Genomic DNA, 20556 nt, shown 5'->3' on the forward strand with positions numbered 1-20556 from the left:
ACCCTAGAAAAACGTTCACCAAAAGCAGGTATCAGTTTGAGTGGTGTGACTTGAATAACCTGATTAGATTTCCCCTCAACTTGACAGGTATTGCAAGTCCTGTAAAAATTCACAGCATCCTTTCTAAACTAGGCCACTCAAACCCGTGGGTTAAAACCTCTCCATCTGCTTTCTTAGCAGACCCCCGCAGGGTGGCGGCATCCTCTGTATCCAGATATGCCCTTACATCATCAAGAGCACAACTTTTAAATTCATCACACAAAACAAGCCCTTCCGAGCTGTAAAAATCATCAGGATCTGACACTAAACCTCTCAGCTGCCACATCTCCCTTTCAAACTGTCTCTGTCTTTCTGCCTCTCCAGCCTCTCTCTTGAGCTGTTTTAATTTCAATTCATGCTCCATCTTTAACTTTTCCAACTGAAGATGAAGCTCATCCTCAATAGGTTTACCTTCCGCAAGCACTTTCAACACATCCTCGGTAAATTGCTTCGTTGAAATATAATATTCAACTATTTTTCTTTGAATTTCTACCTTAGTCATACCCTTCTTTACCTCAATTCTTTAGCAATGTCCCCCTCATCATCTTTTTTAGTTATTTTCAAAGTCACCGGGTCTGGTGATTTCAGAAAGTCACTAACATCCATTTCTGCTGCTTTTGCACACAACCAAATCAAACGGAATTTTCCCCAATCAATTCAAACAAGCCTGCCACAATTTGTTCATAACACGGACACAGGCCCCAATTTTGTCACGTACCCTGTGAAGAATTAAAGAACCAGCAGAGATGGAAAACACTTTGGAGTGCAGTATTGCTATCAACTAATAACATTTATTAGTAACTATGCAGTACAGTAATATGAATGTAGATAAATCAAACAGGTTAGCAATGATTATATATAAGTAAGTATGGAAGTATATGAAAAACCAAGCTTCTTTAAGTCTAAGGGTAAAAAGATACAGTCTTACGATGATAGTAAAGTTCAGTTCAGTTTGTGGTATTAAGTTGAGTAGTGATAGAGAGAGAGGGAGAGATTTGGGTCTTGAGATGAGCTAAACCCCGTCAATCTTGTTGTCCTCCGAAATCCTTTAAAAATCACTGACTGTGATTTCAACAAAGGGGACCGTTTTTCTGTGGTGGGGCTATCAACCAGGCAAGGGTGGATACATGGACAACTCCCCACCAGTCAATCCCTTTTCCCATTGCAAGAGCGACTGATCGATCCTCTAAAAACCCACTTTCCCTGTGGGCACATCAAAGCTCATTCAGTGTCCAAAACATGTGCCTGAGGTCTATATCATCTGACCTCCTATTTATCTCACCGTACTGAGTACCAGCTGTCAGTCAAATAACTCCTCCTTCCTTTCTCTGTGTAAGAAATGCACAGGCAGGCAAATGTCCTTGGGAAGTATAAACACGCTGCCGAAAAATCATAACATCGATTGTTAACACCGCCCTCAGTCACCATAGCAACTTACGAGCTGCTCGGTGCTGTCTCTCTCTAACTCAGCAGAAATCCAAAAGTTCCTCGTGCCTTAAAGTGACAGTCCAAAAGTTAGTGTCTCTGTCTCTCTGTCTCTCTCTCTCTCTCCAAAACAACATGTCGGTGTTAAATAACTCTCTCTCTCTCTCTCTTTTCAAAAGCACAGTTCATAGGGGTAATTCAGGACCCTGGCACAGTTTGGGGGGAGTAGAAAGGAGTAGAAGCTTACAGGTGATAGATGGTGCAGGAGCCATGTATCTGTTCTCTATCTGCTTTGTATTCTGCGTTTATTATGTAACTAGTCACATGCGTGGGATGGGTTGATAAAATTGAAGGGAATAAGTTCCGTATTCATGCTTATTTTGTGGCAGTTTGTAGCTTAGGACCAGTGTAAGTCATTATCTTTGCTGAATTCTGGGATAATGCTCAGTAATGCTTCATTGCAAAGGATTGAAATAAGGAATTTTATTCTTTGGAGCAATCATTGAAGCTGTAAGTATGTCATACAGGTATAACAACTTCGTCTGGGATCGCAAGCTGGCAGCAACTTTTTTGTTTTGATTTTGGTTCAATTTTGCCACTACAGATGATACCAGTTTAGGGGCAGGTGGGTGGGTATGAAGTGATATTAATTAGGTTTACTAAGCTAATAAACTTCTGGTGCCTCTCCTCTATCTGTCTCTCCCAAAGTCCACTCTTTTCTCCCATCATATTCCTTCTTCTTCAGCCTTTCAGCTTTCCCGCCTTTCACCTCCAAGCCTCTTACTTCATTCCCCACCCCACACCCCTCCATGGACTCTGTCTACACTTCTCACTGTCTCAGTACAGCAGCCAGCATAATCAAAGACCCCACCCACCCCAGACAAAGTCATAGTCATATTTTATTGATCCCATTACAGTTGCACCATAAATAATAAATAGTAATATTACCATAAATAGTTAAATAGTAATATGTAAATTATGCCAGTAAATTATGAAATAAGTCCAGGACCAGCCTATTGGCTCAGGGTGGCTGACCCTCCAGGGGAGGAGTTTAAAGTTTGATGGCCACAGGCAGGAATGACTTCCTATGACACTCTGTGCTGCATCTCGGTGGAATGAGTCTCTGCCTGAATGTACTCCTGTGCCCACCCAGTACATTATGTAGTGGATGGGAAACATTGACCAAGATGGCATGTAATTTAGACAGCATCCTCTTTTCAGACACCACCGTGACAGAGTCCAGTTCCATCCCCACAACATCACTGGCCTTACGAATGAGTTTGTTGATTCTGTTGGTGTCTGCTACCCTCAGCCTGCTGCCCCAGCATACAACAGCAAACATGATCGCACTGGCCACCACAGACTCATAGAACATCCTCAGCTTCGTCCGGCAGATGTTAAAGGACCCCAGTCTCCTCAGGAAATAGAGACGGCTCTGACCCTTCTTGTAGACAGCCTCAGTGTTCTTTGACCAGTCCAGTTTATTGTCAATTCGTATCCCCAGGTATTTGTAATCCTCCACCATGTCCACACTGACCCCCTGGATGGAAACAGGGATCACCGGTACCTTAGCTCTCCTCAGGTCTACCACCAGCTCCTTAGTCTTTTTCACATTAAGCTGCAGATAATTCTGCTCACACCATGTGACAAAGTTTCCTACCGTAGCCCTGTACTCAGACTCATCTCCCTTGCTGATGCATCCAACTATGGCAGAGTCATCAGAAAACTTCTGATGATGACAAGACTCTCTTCTCCCCTCTCCCATCGGGCAGACTTATAATCAAAGTATAATGTGTACATTATACAACTTTGAGATCTGTCTGGCATGTATCACCAGTCTGAAGGACATCCTCTACCTTGTTGTTATAAAATTCACGGCCCCCTACATCAGTAAGGCGGACTCCTGATTTTCGCTGATTTGATATGACACAAATGATCCATTTCACTATGTGTTGCGACATACGTGTGACAAATAAAGCTCCTCTTTAATCTGTATGAACAGTATGCAGGACAAGTTTTCCACCGTATCTCAGTACATGTCACAATTATAGACCAACTCCAATTCCAACTGATATAATTTCACACAAATTACTTTCAACAGATGTTTTAATTTACAAACCTTTTTCATACCTTTAGAAAGTTATTGCACAGGTCCTGGAAGGGAAAATAAACAATATATAAACACTTCAATTCCGCAGTTCATGAGTGTCATTACACAAAGACAGGTAGAACAACATCTGGTAGATGCTCCTCACCTTCTCCAATCCCATTCCTGTTTCCCTGTCTCGCCTTTTCTCTTTACCTGTTCATCATCTCCCTCTGGTGCTCCTCCCCCTTCCCTTTCTTCCATGGTCGTCCCTCTCCTATCAGATTCCCCCTTCTCAGCTCCTTATCCCTTTCACCTATCACCTTGCACTCCTTCCTCCCCCCCCCCAACTTTCTTGCTGTAAATTCTCATCTTTTTTTCCCCCTTGTGAAGGGTCTTGGTCTGAAATGTCATCAGTTTATTGTGTTCCATACATGCTGCCTGGCCTGCTGAGTTCCTCCAGCATTTTGTGTGTGTTGCTAGAACAATTATACTTTTGCTTTCTGCTTGAGCAGTATCTTATTCTCCTGTGAGTCACATCCATTTGTACATCTCTCCTGGTCCACTGTGGGACTCCCATTTTCCCTAACAAGAGACATTTACAAAAGATGATAGATTTGCAATGGAAACAGAGTTTCACTTTGCAAGTTTTCATTTTATTCAAAGATCAAGGATCAAGAATCAGTTATATTTATCTTTTAAGAAACTCATAGATAGGTACATGGAGCTAGAAAAATAGAGCGCTATACGGTAGGGAAATCTTAGGCAGTTGCTAAAGTAGGTTACGTGGTCGGCACAACATTGTGGGCTGAATGGCCTGCAATGTACTGTAGATTTCTATGTTCTATTTACACTCAGAAGCCACTTTATTAGGTACACCTGTACACCTGCTCGTTAATGCAAATATCTAATCAGCCAATCACGTGGTTCAATGCATAAAAGCATGCAGATATGGTCAAGAGGTTCAGTTGTTGTTCACTCCAAACATGAGAATGGGGAAGAAATGTGATCTACATGATTTTGACACTGGAATGGTTGTTGGTGCCAGGTTGGGTGGTTTGAGGATCCCAGAAACTGCTAATTTCCTGTGGTTTTCATGCACTTGAGTTTACAGAGAATGGTATGAGAAACAAAAGAAAACATCCAGTTCCCCTCTACCACCACTCTCCCCCGTCCAGTAGAATTAGTCCTTACTCTTAATAATTTCTCCTTTGGCTCCTCCCACTTCTTCCAAACTAAAGGTGTAGCCATGGGCACCCGTATGGGTCCCAGCTATGTCTGCCTTTTTGTTGGCTTAGTGGAACAGTCCACGTTCGAAGCCTATACTGGTATCCGCCCCCCACTTTTCCTTCGCTACATCGACGACTGCATTGGCACTGCTTCCTGCACGTATGCTCAGCTCGTTGACTTCATTAACTTTGCCTCCAACTTTCATCCTGCCCTCAAATTTACCTAGTCCATTTCCGACACCTCCCTTCCCTTCCTTGATCTCTCTGTCTCTATCTCTGGAGACAGCTTATCTACTGATGTCTACTATAAGCCCACGGACTCTCACAGCTACCTGGACTATTCCTCTTCTCACCCTGTTACTTGTAAAAATGCCATCCCCTTCTCCCAATTCCTCCGGCTCTGCCGCATCTGCTCTCAGGATGAGGCTTTTCATTCCAGGACGAAGGAGATGTCTTCCTTTTATAAAGAAAGGGGCTTCCCTTACTCCACTATCAACTCTGCCCTCAGACGCATCTCTCCCATTTCATGCACATCTGCTCTCACCCCATCCTCCCACCACCCCACTAGGGATAGGGTTCCTCTTGTCCTCACCTACCACCCCACCAGCCTCCGAGTCCAACATATAATTCTCCGTAACTTCCTCCACCTCCAACGGGATCCCACCACCAAGCACGTCTTTCCCTCCCTCCCCCCCCACTTTCTGCTTTCCGCAGGGATTGCTCCCAACGCGACTCCCTTGTCCATTCATTCCCCCCCCCCCATCCTTCCCCACCGATCTCCATCCCAGCGCTTATCCTTGTAAGCTGAACAAGTGCTACACCTGCCCTTACACTTCCTCCCTCACCACCATTCAGGGTCCCAGACAGCCCCTCCAGGTGAGGCGACATTTCACCTGTGAGTCGGCTGGGGTGATATACTGCGTCTAGTGCTCCCGGTGCAGCCTTCTATATATTGATGAGACCTGACACAGATTGGGAGACCGCTGAACACCTACGCTCTGTCCGCCAGAGAAAGCAGGATCTCCCAGTGGCCACATGTTTTAATTCCATGTACCAATCCCATTCTGATACGTCAATCCATGGTCTCCTCTAGTGTCGAGATGAAGCCACACTCAGGTTGGAGGAACAACACCTTATATTCCGTCTGGGTGGCCTCCAACCTGATGGCATGAATATTGATTTCTCTAACTTCCATTAATGCCACTCCTCCCATTCTTACCCCATCCCTTATTATTTATTATTTATCTATCTCTCTCTTTGCCTCTCACAATAACTCCTTGCCTGTTCTCCATCTTCCTTTGGTGCTCCCCTCCCCCCTTCTTTCTCCCTCGGCCTCCCATCCCATGATCCTCTCCCTTCCCCAGCCTCGTATCCCTTTTGCCAATCAACTGTCCAGCTCTTGGCTCCATCCCTCCCCCTCCTGTCTTCGCCGATCATTCCCCTCCCCCTCCCACTTTCAAATCTCTTACTATCTCTTTTTTCCATTAGTCCTGACGAAGGGTCTCGACCCGAAACATCGACCGTACTTCTTCCTATAGATGCTGCCTGGCCTGCTGCGTTCCACCAGCATTTTGTGTGTGTTGTTTTGATTTATGGTATCTGCAGATTTTCTCTTGTTCCTGAATGTATCTGCCTTATTCGCCACCCGGAGAGTGTGTCCCATGCACCCAATGCTCTCTGTGTGGAAAAAAAATTACCTCTGACAATCCTCCTGTACTTTCCTGTATTGGCACAGTTTGTTGTTTTTTGCACAAGTTGGTGTGGTCTGTCATTTATTCCATGATGTTATTGTCCTATTATGGATTCATGGAGTATGCCTGCAAGACAATAAAAGTCAGGGTTGTATATGGTGACATAAATGTACATCGGTAATAAATTTACATCGAGCTTTGAGATTTCCAGCACCTGCAGTCCTTCTATTTCTATTTGTGTGTCTTATAGAAATACATTAAAAACATCATGAGGTGTGTTTGTGTTGATTGTCAGTGACAAGGTGTTGTTTCTGATCCACACTGTCTGTGGTCTCCCGATGAGGTTAAGGATCCAGTTGCAGAGGGAATTACAGAGGCCCAGCTTTTGGAGCTGGTTGATTAAAACTGAAGGTGTGATTTTGTAGAACGCTGTGCTGTAATCAGTAAACAGCAGCCTGATGTAGGGATTGCTGTTGTCCAGGTGATCCAAGGCCAGGTGGAGAGCCAGTGAGATTGCATCCACCGTAGACCGATGATGGCAATAGGAAACTTGCAGCAGGTCCAGGTCCTTGCTTAGGTGGGAGTTGAGTCTTCATGACCAACCACACAAAGCACTTCTTCGCAGTAGATGTGAGTACAACCAGGTGATAGGTGCTGAGACAGGTCACTATATTACTTAGCCCACTGCTCGACTCTCTCTACACCCATAACTAGGCACAGCTCAAACATCTTTTATAAATTTGCTGATGACACAACTATTGTTAACAGAATTTCAGATGGTGTTGAGGAGACGTTGAGAGTGAGATCGATCAACTGGCAACAACAACCTTGCACTCAATGTCAGTAAGACCAAGGAATTGATGGTGAACTTCAGGAAGGGTGAGTCGAGGGAAAACACACCAGTCCTTCATCGAGGGGTCAGCAGTGGAAAAGGAAGAGCAGCTTCAAGTTCGTGAACATCTCTGAAGATCTATCCCGGGCCCAGTATATTGATGCAATTGGAAAGAAGGCATGACTATGGTTATATTTCATTAGGAGTTTGAGGAAACGTCGCCTGTACCTCTTCCTATAGATGCCACCTGGCCTGCTGCGTTCACCAGCATTTTGTGTGTGTTGCTTGAATTTCCAGCATCTGCAGATTTCCTCGTGTTTGAGATTCTGCAGATGCTGGAAATCAAGAGCAACACACACAAAATGCTGGAGAAACTCAGCAGGTCATGCAGCATCTGTGGAAATGCATGAACAGTCGACATTTCGAGACACCCTTCATCAGAACTGGGAAGGGAGGGGGAAGAATAATTATTTTATTTATTCTAGATTTTATTTAACAGTTTTATTGCTGTTTTATGCACAAGTACAAAAGGAAATTTTATTCCTTAAAAGAGGCGCAACATTTAAGATAGAGTAAATGCGGTTTTCAACTGTTTCGCCTCTTAGAAATTCTGCACTGGGGGGTTTACTACACCGATGGGCAGGTCACTGTGATTGACAGAAATCACAAGAGTGGCTAATCTGACATCCGAGAGCTGCCCGGGGCAGGGCACTGATTCGCTGACCATCCTAACTGGGTGGGAGCAAGGTGCCCTGCAACCAATGAGAGCAGGAGCTCGGTGATAGACGTGTATTTTTCCGGTCGGAGGGCGTTCCATATGGAAGGTGGCGCCGGGGCCAATAGGGGCAGGGCTCTGGTGATGGACGTGAATTTGAATAAATGAAGTGGCGAGAAATTCTGCCGGAGGCGGTGCACGGCTGCCAGTGATGGACATGGACTGGAGCGAATGAGGTGACGAGAGACGCTGGAGCCGCCCCGTAGGGGGCACTGGGGATCGAAACCGTGCTTTTCGCCTGGTTTTCTTTCACTTCTGATCCGGAGCGATGGCGAACCAGGGCGAGTGCGATCCAGCGGAGCTGTTGAATCGGCAAGAGGAGCTCGTGAGGCGAATGGAGGAGGAGAACAGGCCCAAAGACCAGGTCGGTCATCTGGCGGGATCAGGGGGGGTGGGTGGAAAAGCGCCGGTGCCGGGGGCTTCGAGTACCGGGCAGCTGCTGTCAGCCTGTCGCAGAGACGCGGCTCCCGGTCGGAGCTGGCTGTGTTGCAGGACTGCTGCAGTTGGGTCGATCCCGTACCCGCGGCTCGCCTGCAAATGAATGGGGAAGGGTGGTCACGAAATGAAACAGAAGGTTGGCTGGCTGTCAGCAGGTGGAGAGTGGGAATAAAGGGAGCCATTTCTGGTTGGCAGGTGACTAGTGGTGTGCCACAGGGATATGGTTTGGGATCATTTTTTTAACGTTATATGGATACGATAGGGTCTTTTAAGAGACCATAAGACAAAGGAGCAGGAGTCGGCCATTCGGTCCATTCTCCCATTTAGTTCCACTCCCCCCCCCCCCGCCTTCTCACCATAACCTTTGATGCCCTGGCTACTCAGATACCTATCAATCTCTGCCTTAAATACACCCAATGACTTGGCCTCCACTGCTACCTGTGGCAACAAATTCCATAGATTCACCACCCTCTGATTAAAAAAATTTCTTTGCATCTCTGTTCTGAATGGGCGCCCTTCAATCCTTAAGTCATGCCCTCTCGTACTAGACTCCCCCATCATGGGAAACAACTTTGCCACATCCACTCTGTCCATGCCTTTCGACATTCCATTCAGATTTCAGGTTTTCTGTGTTTCTATGTAAATGATTTGGATGATGGAATTTATGGCCAGGTTTGCGGATGACCTGAAGACAGGTGGAAGGGCAGGCAGTGTTGGAGCAGGGAGTCTGCAGAAGGACTTCGACAGATTGGGAGAGTGGACAAATACGTGGCAGGGAAGCTTTGGTAGAAGTAATAAAGGAGTGGACTCATGCAGGATTCCCTATAGCTGAACTTGCAGCTTGAGTCGGTGGTGAGGAAGGTAAATGCAATATTAGCATTCATTTTGAGAGGACTAGAAAATAAAAGCAAGGATTCAATGCTGAGGCTTGATAAGGAGTTAGTCTGACAGCATTTGGAGTATTGTGAGCAGTCTTCAGCTCCTTAAAGAAGAAAGGATGTCCTGTCGTTGGAGAGGTTTCAGAGGAGGTTCACAAGAATGATTCCAGGAATGAAAGGCTTGTCTATGAATGATTCCGGGAATGAAAGGCTTATCTATGAGTAGCTGCTTATCACTTCCCTTATGGTTCCGCCTCCCTTACCTGCCCATTGTGCTTTCACCGTATTCCTTCTTCACCTTTCCTGCCTATCCCCTCCCTGGTTCCTCTTCTCCCCTCCCATCCCTTGATCTTTCCCCTTACTGGTTTTTCTCCTGGCACCTACCAGCTTTCTCCTTCCCACCCGCCCCCCCACCTTCTTTTTAGGGCCCCTGCCGTCTCCCTCTTCAGTCCTGAGGAAGGATTCCGGCCCGAAACGTTGACTGTTAATTTCCACGGATGCTGCCCGACCTGCTGGGTTCCTCCAGTGTGGTTTGCATGTTGCTTTGACCCCAGCATCTGCAGACCATTTTGTGTTATCTATGAGTGGTGTTTGATGGCTCTGAGTCTGTACTTGCTGGAATTTAGAAGATTGAAGGGGGAATATCATTGAAATCTATCAAATATTGAAAGACGTAGGGTGGTTGTGGAGAGGATGTTTTCTACCGTGGGACAGGAGGTACAGTCTCAGAATGGAGGGATGTCTATTTAGAACAGAGATAAGGAATTTCTTTAGCCAGAAGACAGCTAAGTTATTGGGTATATTTAAAGCAGAAGCTGATAGATTCTTGATTAGTAAGGACCTCAGAAGTTGCAGTGAGAAGGCAGAAGATGGGATTGAGAGGGAAGATAAATCAACCTTGATCGAATGATGGAGTACGCTCTGTGGGCTGAATGGCCTAATTCTGCTCCTTGTCTTATGGAAGGGGAATAGAGATTGCTGGTCATTAAATAATGGTGATGTAGAATGTGAGGGGTGGGGGTGGGTGGGAGATAGTGGTCACTAAATGAAACAGTAACAGGGAAGGGAGAGGTTTGGTAATTAAATGAAACAGTAACAGGGAAGGGAGATTTTTGGTAATTAAATGAAACGGTAACAGGGAAGGGAGGGGTTGGATATCACTAAATGAAACGATAACAGAAGGGAGGGGTTGGTGATCACTAAATGAAACTGAAACACATGCACACGAACAGAGGCTGTTGCTCCAGTTCTGGGAAATGCTCGAACCTGAAACAGTAGAGCAGCTGCTGGAGGAACTCAGTGCATGGAACAGCATCTGTGGAGGAAAAGGATTTTTTTATATCTGAAACAGGACAGTAACCGATAGGTAGGATGATAGGCTGAAGATTCAGGTGGAGGAAGGGGTGAGACAGGGAACAGTGGGTGATAGATGTGGGAAGGGGGTGGAAATGGGGGTGAGACATGGAGCTGAGTTGGTAAAGGTAGAAATAGTTGGGGGGGGTGAAGAGTTATAATTTGGGAAAGCTGGAATATGGTAAGTAAAGAAAGCACATGAAAACTTTATTTCCCTCTCCTGACTTGTCTGAATACTTGCAGCATTTTCTGTTTTTGTTTCTCTTTTCCAGCAGCTGTAGTATGCACTCTATTTACCCCATTCACCCTTATCTGATCTTATTCGCCCTCCCCAATCCCATTCAGATGAGCATTTGTTTCCATTTCTCCTCCATAGCTCTTTTGTCTCTACTGGGGTTGGATTTTCTCTGCACATTCATTCGCAGTCAAGCTTGAGGTTGTGGAGAGGGTGCAGAAGAGGTTTACCAGGACGCAGGCTGGAGCGGTGGGTGCTGAGGGGAGATCTGATAGGGGTTTAAAAGATTGAGAGGCATAGGTAGAGTAGACAGGGAGTATCTTTTTCCCAGGGTAGAAATGTCTAATTACCAGAGAGCATGCATTGAAGGTGAGAGGGGATAGGTTCAAAGGGATGTGAGGGTAAGTCTTCTTTACTTAGAGTGGTGGATACCTGGAATGCACTGCCTGGTATAGTGGCAGGGGCAAGTACATTCAAGGCTTTTAAGGCACATGAATACAAGAGTGATGGAGGGATATGGACATTGTGTAGGTAGGAGGGATTAGTTTTTTTCCAAGGGTTTTTTGATTTGCTTTTTAGCTGTTTCGGCACAACATTGTGGGCCCCAGGGACTGTTCCTGTGTTGTATTGTTCTATGTTCTCAGTTATTATAATACTTTGATCAATTTGTCCCGTTGAAGGGTCTTGGCCCAAAACATAATGAGTTCATTTCCTTTCTTATATGCTGCCTGACCCGCTGGAGTTCCTCCAGCTTTTTGTGTGTGTTGTATGTCCTTTCTACATATGTTTAGAGATGAGGTACAGTATCTTCATCAATATTCTGATATTATGTTATCACCTCTTGACCAACCCACAATAAGATCACTAGGTCATGATCAATAGCCTTTGATTGCCTCTGACATGTGAACATCTCCTTTTCATTGAAATCTGTCATTATTGTGCCTGAAGTTGTCTGTTGTTCCAGTCAGGCTTTGGTTGCCATGGTTGATGGCACCATGGCAAGTCCATCATCTCCAATTATTATATTAATAGAACATAGAGCAGTACAGTTTGTGAAATGTCATTCAACCATACACATGAATACAGCTCAACGAAACAGTGTTCCTCTGTCTCCAAGGTGCAAAGCACACCATACCAACAGTCACACACAGTGCACATAGCGCATGTATTTTTGCAATAGACAAATGTACAGTAATGAATAAAATAATAATTAGAAAGATAAAAATATATCCCAAGTCCCTGAGTGTCATGTCCTGTTGATTGATGGCACATGGATGTTGTTCTGGAGCCACGTTTCTGCGAGAACAGCCCACAACAGTTCCTCATCTCGCGCAGTGCAGCTGCAGTTGAACACTAGAGGGCATCAATGACAAGAGGGGCCAGTACACAACCCAGCAGCACTCGCCCAGCGCCGGTGTCTCCTACTTCAACGGCTGCAACAGGCAACCCCGGGGCATGAATGAGGCCTGGTCAGCGCCACTACCAAGGCCACGTAACCCTCCCACTGTTGGCCTCACCAATGATCCGGTGAATCAGACTCTCAGATATTCTAGTCTGTTCCATTCCATTTGATCCCCAATAGTGTGCCAACCTTTTTGATGGCCCTGGGCCTGTACTCACTGGAGTTCAGAAGAATGAGGAGGAGTCTTATTGAAACCAATGGAATATTGAATGGCCTCGATAAAGTGAATGTTGAGAGGATGTTTCCTATAGTGAGAGAGTGTAGAACCAGAGGACACAGCCTCGGAATAAAGGGATGTTCATTTAGAATAGAAATGAGGAATTTCTTTAATCATAGAGTAGTGAATCTGTGGAATTCATTGCCACAGAACGCTGTGGAGGCTAAGTCATTTGGTGTATTTAAAGCAGAGGTTGATAAGTTCTTGATTAGTTAGGGTGAAGGCAGAAGAATTGGGTTGAGAGGGATAATAAATCAGCCATGATGGAATGGTTAGCAGACTCGATGGGTTGAATGGCCTACTGCTGCTTCTTTGTCTTTTGGTGTTATGGATGGATAATTGAGATTGGTCCTAATGCTGTGCTTGGAAGGACTTGTTTCTTGCAGAATCGCCCTATCAGAATGCTGTCTTATTTACTTAGTGATAAAGCACAGAACAGGCACTTTGGCCCTGCGAGCCTTTGTGTATGTTGGACCATATTCGCAAACTAAACACACATCCAGACTTATTGAAATTGTTAGTGTGCTTAAGGAAACCTCTGTTTAGGGATAAGTTTCCTGCTACTTCCGTCCGTATTTTGTATATTTCAGTCAGATTATATATCTGCCTTCTCAACTTTAGAAACAGAAAATTCCACCATCAAATCTGAAGTACTCTAGCTCAGTGGGAATTGTATGTGGCTGATGCAATGTCAAGTGAAATTGCCTCATTGAACTGCAGGGGAAATTCCATTTTTTCAGTCATTCTTCTAAAGCTGTTCTTTCAATATTTCGAAGGCTTGCATGTAGCCTAATTTTCAGTAATACCATAATCCCGTCAAGTCTGCTCCACCATTTGATCATAGCTGATTTATTTTTCCCTCTCAGCCCTACAACCCCTCCCCAGTCTCTGAGCCAGTGTTCATACCTCTATTCCCCCTCCCACCTGGGCCTGGCCTGGGTTAATACTAATCGGGGTAATTTTAGCCCCAGCTTGGGTATTCTTGTGGTTGATTGCATGCATTATTTTTATTTAATTAGTGAAACAACATGGAACAGACCCTTTCGTCCCAATGAGCTGGAACTTTCAGCAACTTACCTTTATAACCCTAGCCTAACCACAGGACAATTTACAATGATCAACAAATGGTACTAACCTACTGACCAGTGCTACTTTGGACTGTGGTAGGAAACCAACGCGCTCATGTGAAGGACATACAAACTTCTTACAGAGGACGCCAGAATTGTACTCCAAACTCCAAAGGCCTGAGCTGTTGTAACACTGCAGTAACCACTGTGCTACTGTAATGCCCAAACCTGTGCCAAAATACTGTGCATTCATATTTTAGCAAAGAGTTTCAATGCAATCCCTCAAAAGTTATCTTGCAGAGCATTGATTCTCTCTCAATCTCCAGCACAATACATACACGTTACGTACCCTGTAATGAGTTCAAGAACCAGCAGAAATGGAACACACCTGGAGTCTTTTTTTTGCAGTTTACTAACTCTACTTTTATTAGTAACTACACAATACAATATAAAACTAGATAAATCGAACAGATTAGCAGAGTTTATGCATATATAGGTGTGGAAATATAAACCCAAACTTCAAACTTAGGTGGTAATTGATAGTCTTACCATGGTAGGTAAACAAAATCAGTTCAGTTTGTGTTATTGAGTTGAGGAGAGAGAGAGAGGGAGGTTTGTTGTCCACGCGAGCCGATGCCGTCAATTCTTCCCGTTGTCCTCTGAAACCTCCAAGTTAGCCAAACTTGACCAACTTAAGAGTGCCGTCTTCAAGTGATAATCTACCAACCCAGGCAAGGGTTAGACACACTGGTACACTCCACAGGGTCACTCTTTCATGCACTAATAATCACAGATAGATTCCTCATAATCACACTCATGGGCACCTGAAAGTGTAGTGGTAAATTCGCCACACCTTAGTGCATTTGCGTGTCCTTGTACATTCAAAACAAGCTGCAGAGAAACCATAACATCAATTGTCCATCAAATAACTCCATCTCTCTTTCTCCCCCCCCCGGTACAGCTTTCTCTTTCTTTTTAAAGGCAGACTCCATAATGAATATGAACCCTAGGGGTACATAACACAAAACTCCAAATCCTTTCTGCTATTGCTTAGAAGTCCCGGTGGTTTAGTATCAGGCTGACCCTGCTCCCCTGAAAGTTGCTGATCTTCAGTTCCCTTGCACTTCTGAAACTCACCTAGGTCACTTGAGATTGTAATTGTGCTGCCATGGATCACAACCACAATCAGGTTTAATGTTACTGGAATATGTCGTTTTGTGGCAGCAGTACAATGCAATACATAATAATATGAAATAAAACTAAATATTACAATAAGCAATGTGTATATAAAAAGTTAAATTAAGTAGTGCAAAAAGAGAAAAAGATAAATCGTGTACATGGGTTCATTATCTATTTGAAATCCGATGGTGAAAAGGAAGAAGCTGTTCTAAAATAACAATTTAAAGTATGTTGAGTTATTAATGAGATATATCCAATAGATACAGTGCTCTGCAAAAGCCTTAGGCACCCTACATTTCTGACATGGTTTCAGATGCTGTGGCCTCCACAGAGCCCAGGTCTCAACATCACCGAGGCTGTCTGGGATTACCTGTCTGGTCCTGGAATTATTTCCTGGCATAATTTACATATTACTATTTAATTATTTATGGCTTTATTACTATTTAATTATTTATGGTGCAACTGTAACGAAAACCAATTTCCCCCGAGATCAATGAAGTATGACTATGACTACCTGGAGAGGCAGAAGCAAGCGAGACACACAAAATCTGCAGATGAACTATGGCAAGTTCTCCAAGATGCTTGGAAGAACCTACCAGCCAATTTTCTTACAAAACTGCACAACAGTGTACCCAAGATGCATTTTTAAAAACCATGCCACGTTTTTTAAACTGTTTACTATTTATAGTATTTTTTAATATATTTAGAAATGTTTCAATTCATGATTTTTGAAGGAACCTTCACTTTACTGAATTTTTTTTTTACAAGTACCTAAGACTTTTGCTTAGTACTGTATGTCCATGCAGCAGTCTCCTCACGTTAAACAAAGTCACAAGCAGACGTTTTCCTTTAAGGAATTCCACTCTGGCATCCCAGTTATGAGGACTCCAGGTCGGTCACCTGAGGACCCAGCAACAGACAACCCCTTAGGAGAACGTCACACACAACTGGAGTGATTGGGCTGCTCACTACTACTATATGCAATAGTGTGGAATTGCAGCAACACTAGGGCCTTGAGGGTGCTGGATTATGGGAGGTTTACTGTACTAATTTCTGTTAATTGGGTTTTATACCTTCATTGTTACAGAATCCCAGAAAATTTCAAGTTCAAGTTTAATTCTCATTTAACCATGCACATGCATACAGCTAAACAATGTCCTTCCAGGGCCAAAGTGCAAAACACAATACCAACAGTCACATATAGCACATATAATTACTATAGCAGTAAAACATACAGTCACACAAAAATAATATAGCCCAAGTCTCTGAGTATTGTGGCCAGTTTGGAGTCTACTTGACTGTTAATTTCTGAGTAGAAATGTCAAGATTTCGGAGGCACTCCACAAACTCTTTCTTGGGGTCCAGTACCAAGCTGATTTTCCCAGTCTACCTGCATATTAAAATCCCCCATAACAACCGTAGCATTACCTTTGCGACATGCCAATTTTAACTCTTGATTCAACTTGCACCCTATATCCAGGCTACTGTTTGGGGGCCTGTAGATACTCCCATTAGGGTCTTTTTGCTCTTACAATTTCTCAGTTCTATCCATACTGACTCTGCATCTCCTGATTCTATGTCGCCTCTCGCAAGGGACTGAATTTCATTCTTCACCAACAGAGCCACCCCACCCCCTCTGTCCACCTGTCTGTCCTTTCGATAGGACGTATACCCTTGAATATTCATTTCCCAGCCCTGGTCCTCTTGCAGCCATGTCTCTGTTATTCCTAAAACATTATACTTGCCGATTTCCAACTGAGCCTCAAGCTCATCCACTTTATTTTTTATACTTCATGCATTCATATATAATACTTTTAATCCATTACTCCCCTCATCTTTCACATTGATTCCTATTGCACTTGGCCATACTGTCCAATCCTTTCCTGAGCTTTCTGCCCCGTTAATTCTGTTGTCTTTCTTAACTTTCCTTATTTTCTCTTTCCCCTTAACTCCATCCTTGTATTTCCTCTCCTCCCCCCCCCCCCCCAACTACTTAGTTTAAACACACCCATGCAGCAGTGGCAAACCTGCCTGCCAGAATGCTGGTCCCCCGTCTGTTAAGATTCAACCCGTCCCTTTTGTACAATTCATCCTTACCCCAAAACGGATCCCAGTGGTCTAAGAATCTAAATTCCTGCTTCCCGCATCAGCTCCTCAGCCACATATTCAGATCCCCTATCTCCCTGTTCCTGCCCTCACCAGCACGAGGAACTGGAAGCAAACCGGAGATAACCGCCCTGGAGGTCCTGCTTTTCAGACTTCTTCCGAGTTCTCTGAGGTCACGCTGCAGAATTTCTTTCCTCCCCTTCCCGATGTCATTTGTGCAGACATGCACCACCACTTCTGGCTGTTCACCTTCACCCTTGAGGATGCCCTGCAATCGGTCCATGACGTCCTGGATCCAAATTATGAGGGGGATTGATAGAGTTGACGTGGTTAGACTTTTTCCATTGAGAGTGGGGAAGATTCAAACAAGGGGACATGGATTGAGAGTTAGAAGGCAAAAGTTTAGGGGTAACATGAGGGGGAACTTCTTTACTCAGAGAGTGGTGGCTGTGTGGAACGAGCTTCCAGCAGTAGTTGAGGCAGGTTCGATGTTGTCCTTTAAAGTTAAATTGGATAGATATATGGAAAGGAAAGGAATGGAGGATTATGGGCTGAGTGCAGGTCGATGGGACTAGGATAGGGTAAGAGTTGGACACGGACTGGAAGGGCTGAGATGGCCTGTTTCCGTGCTGTATAATGGTTATATGGTTATATTGCCAATGTAAATATTTATATTCTATGAACTGTAACTGGTACAGATTTTGGTAATTTAGAAATGACATTGTTAGATTAAAAGCAATTTTAAAATACTGTAGTTGATTTTGACCATGGTTAAATTTTTACTTAGAGATTTGTTATACTGATGGTTATTTTGGGCCTGAAATATGTACATGGGTATCTTTGGGGTTATGCACATTGTACAATCAGATAGAGAGGATTGTATCCTGTTGCTGATAGAAAATTGGGCATTCGTGATCGTAAAGTACAGACTTCGTTTTGTATTTCCTTTTGGAAATAAACAACGAGTCTGCAGATTGTTCTGGCTTGGAAGAGCTTGCCAAAAATGTGTGTTGATGAAACAAAGTCTGATAGTCAAGTGTCAGTGAAGGTGAAACAGGAAACCCCACTCTGGGTGGGGTGCCTAAGATGTCTGTAGAAGCCAAGTAACTAGGTATATAGTGGATTCCAGTTACTTGGAACATACTGGAACCAGTACATTTTGGCCCAATTAAGTGGCTGCCTCATGATTAAAAGGTATATAAAAAAAAAATCTACCATTGTTTAACTGAGTAAAAAAAAATAATTAAATGAAATACTGAACAAATTAAAACACAACATTAATTTTATAGTACTCTAGTTTTTGAAAGGAGGAACTCATCCAGTGTACACTGCTGTGTTCTTTTGACTGTCAATGAACAAAATCAATGCAGACACCTAGTGCAGATTATGGGTTACCTTCATACAATGCTCTGGATGATTGTATGCTCCAAATCTTCATTTTCATTGCAACCTTTCATTTTCACTCCCATCCGTTTCTAGCATTTCAAAGCCTGGATGCTTGAAACCACAGTGAGTGAAACATTTCTCGCCAATTATCAGTTACAATTTAACTTTTTTAAAATCAAAACACATGCAACTGTTGCTATTTAAAAGCTGTATGCTCTAAGTACAGTTTAGTGGCTAATAGTGGCCACACATGATACAAACTGTTCGGCAACAGTTATCCTGTACCATTTAAGTGATATAGTGTCCCATATAAATGAAGGGAACTCTGGCTATTTTATCGATTAATTTTTGTTCTTTAAGAGTTGTCCTAAATAAGTGGATGACTCAGTTAACTGGAATCCACTGTATTTAAAGTGGAGGTTGACAGGTTCTTGATTAGTAAGTGTCAAAGGTTACGGGGAGACGGCAGGAGAATGGGGTTGAGAGGGCTAATAAATCAGCCATGATGGAATGGCAGAGCAGACTTGATGAATCGAATTAGCTAATACTGTGTCTATGTTTTATAGTCTTACTAATAACGAATAATGGCTTTGGGCAAAAAAAAAATGTCAATAGTTATTTTAAAACCAGCATGTAGTTGTAAATGAAAATTGATTGTCCTCTCCTGTCATAATATACTTCCTATTTGAGACACCATTCAGGCCATCAAGTATTACCTGGTGTTAAATCTTCCATTGTGTAAAATTTTGATGTAATATTATTTTTGTTTTTTAAACTTGTGCTTGGTGCAGTAAATTTCATAAGCTGGTAATTGGTTCTTTCAGGAAAATATGGTTTGAAGTTTATTGTTCAGTTTAGTTAATTGTCGCTGTTACTCCTTTCCACCATGCTTTGCTGCCTCACTATACCACTGGGTTAGTGGTAGTTGCTGACAAGTTTTCTCCTGTTCCTCCATGCACAATCCACCCCGGATTTCATTGTTCTTCTGTCGTGTCGTATTTGGTCCTGGCCATCTTTGGACATTTGATGGAAATTGCGGGTGTACTTTAAATGGGATTTGAATGTTGACTCTTTGACGGGATTATTGGGATCGAACTGGATACGTGGGGTACCTTTCACACCGATCCACTGAACTTCAAACCAAAATGTACAAAATTGGAACCTTTGCTGTGAAATACTCGTCTGGATTCATCTTCTCCTGGTTTCGATATGGTATCGTGGCTGCACGCATGATGTGCTCTCTGGCCAATGAACAGGTGTGTAACACTCTTACGTAGTCTTTTTTTCCACAAATAGAGCTGTTATTACATAGTAAAATGATTATGACCAAATTTTGTACTCTGACAATGTCTTCATGACAAGGAAAACTCTTAAAAGGATAAAAATTAAAGACTGAGAAGTGTGCATTTCAGAAAATTTTAAACGTTTCCAAATCTAGACAATCAAGAAAACATGAAGTTCAAGCCAAAAGTGGGATTTCCCAGTGGCCAAACATTTCAATTCCTGTTCCCTTTCCCATTCTGACATGTCGATCTGTGGCTTCCTCTTATTCCAAGATGAGGCCACCCTCAGGGTGGAGGAGCAGCAGCACCTTATATTTTGTCTGAGTAGCATCCAACCTGATGGCATGAATATTGACTTCCCTTTCCAGTGAACAAATTACTCTCCACCCCATCTTCTTGGTTCCCCTCCTCCTTCCTCTTCTCCTTTGGTCCACTCTCCTCTCCTATCATTTTCTTTCTTCTCCAGCCCTTGACCTTTGTCACTCGCCTGTCTTCACCTTCCAATGAGCCTCCTTCCCCTCCACCCAGCTTTTGATTCTGGCACCTTCCCCTTCCTCAGTCCAGAAGGAGGGTCTTGGCCTGAAATAACTATTTGCTCTTTTCCATCAATGCTGCCTGACCTGAGATCCTCCAGCATTTTGTGTGTGTTGCTCAAATTTAAGTTTATTGTCATCTGACTGTACATATATACAACCAAACGTAACATTTCCTTGGACCGTGCACCCACAATACATTCATCACAGAAATCTATTTTGAAATCCTCTTCTGGCTATCCATCCCATAGGATGATGATGGTTCCTTTCAGTCAGTTAGTGGGGTTTGATATGTGCGTCCTGGAGTGGCTGTACAGACCGATCCTTGGAGGCACTGCTTCC

General features: G+C 43.7%; 1 protein-coding gene across 6 annotated transcripts in view; it reads left to right on the forward strand.

Moving 5' to 3' along the window:
- Positions 1–20556, forward strand: part of hars (histidyl-tRNA synthetase) — an 80899-nt gene that overhangs the window by 6240 nt on the left and 54103 nt on the right. Inside the window, exons 1-2 of one of the 6 annotated variants that reach the window (XM_072264166.1) lie at positions 8381–8441; positions 19318–19654. The exons of 3 other annotated variants lie outside the window; for them this stretch is intronic. In XM_072264166.1, the coding sequence (XP_072120267.1) occupies positions 19544–19654 (111 nt within the window). In that variant the 5' untranslated portion in view covers positions 8381–8441; positions 19318–19543. Of the gene's footprint in view, positions 1–7761; positions 8442–19317; positions 19655–20556 lie in introns of those variants that run through there. 2 more of the 6 variants (XM_072264165.1, XM_072264167.1) reach the window with 2 other exon arrangements.

The sequence above is a fragment of the Mobula birostris genome, chromosome 7 (assembly GCF_030028105.1).
Source record: "Mobula birostris isolate sMobBir1 chromosome 7, sMobBir1.hap1, whole genome shotgun sequence".
NCBI classification, from domain to species: Eukaryota; Metazoa; Chordata; class Chondrichthyes; order Myliobatiformes; family Myliobatidae; genus Mobula; species Mobula birostris.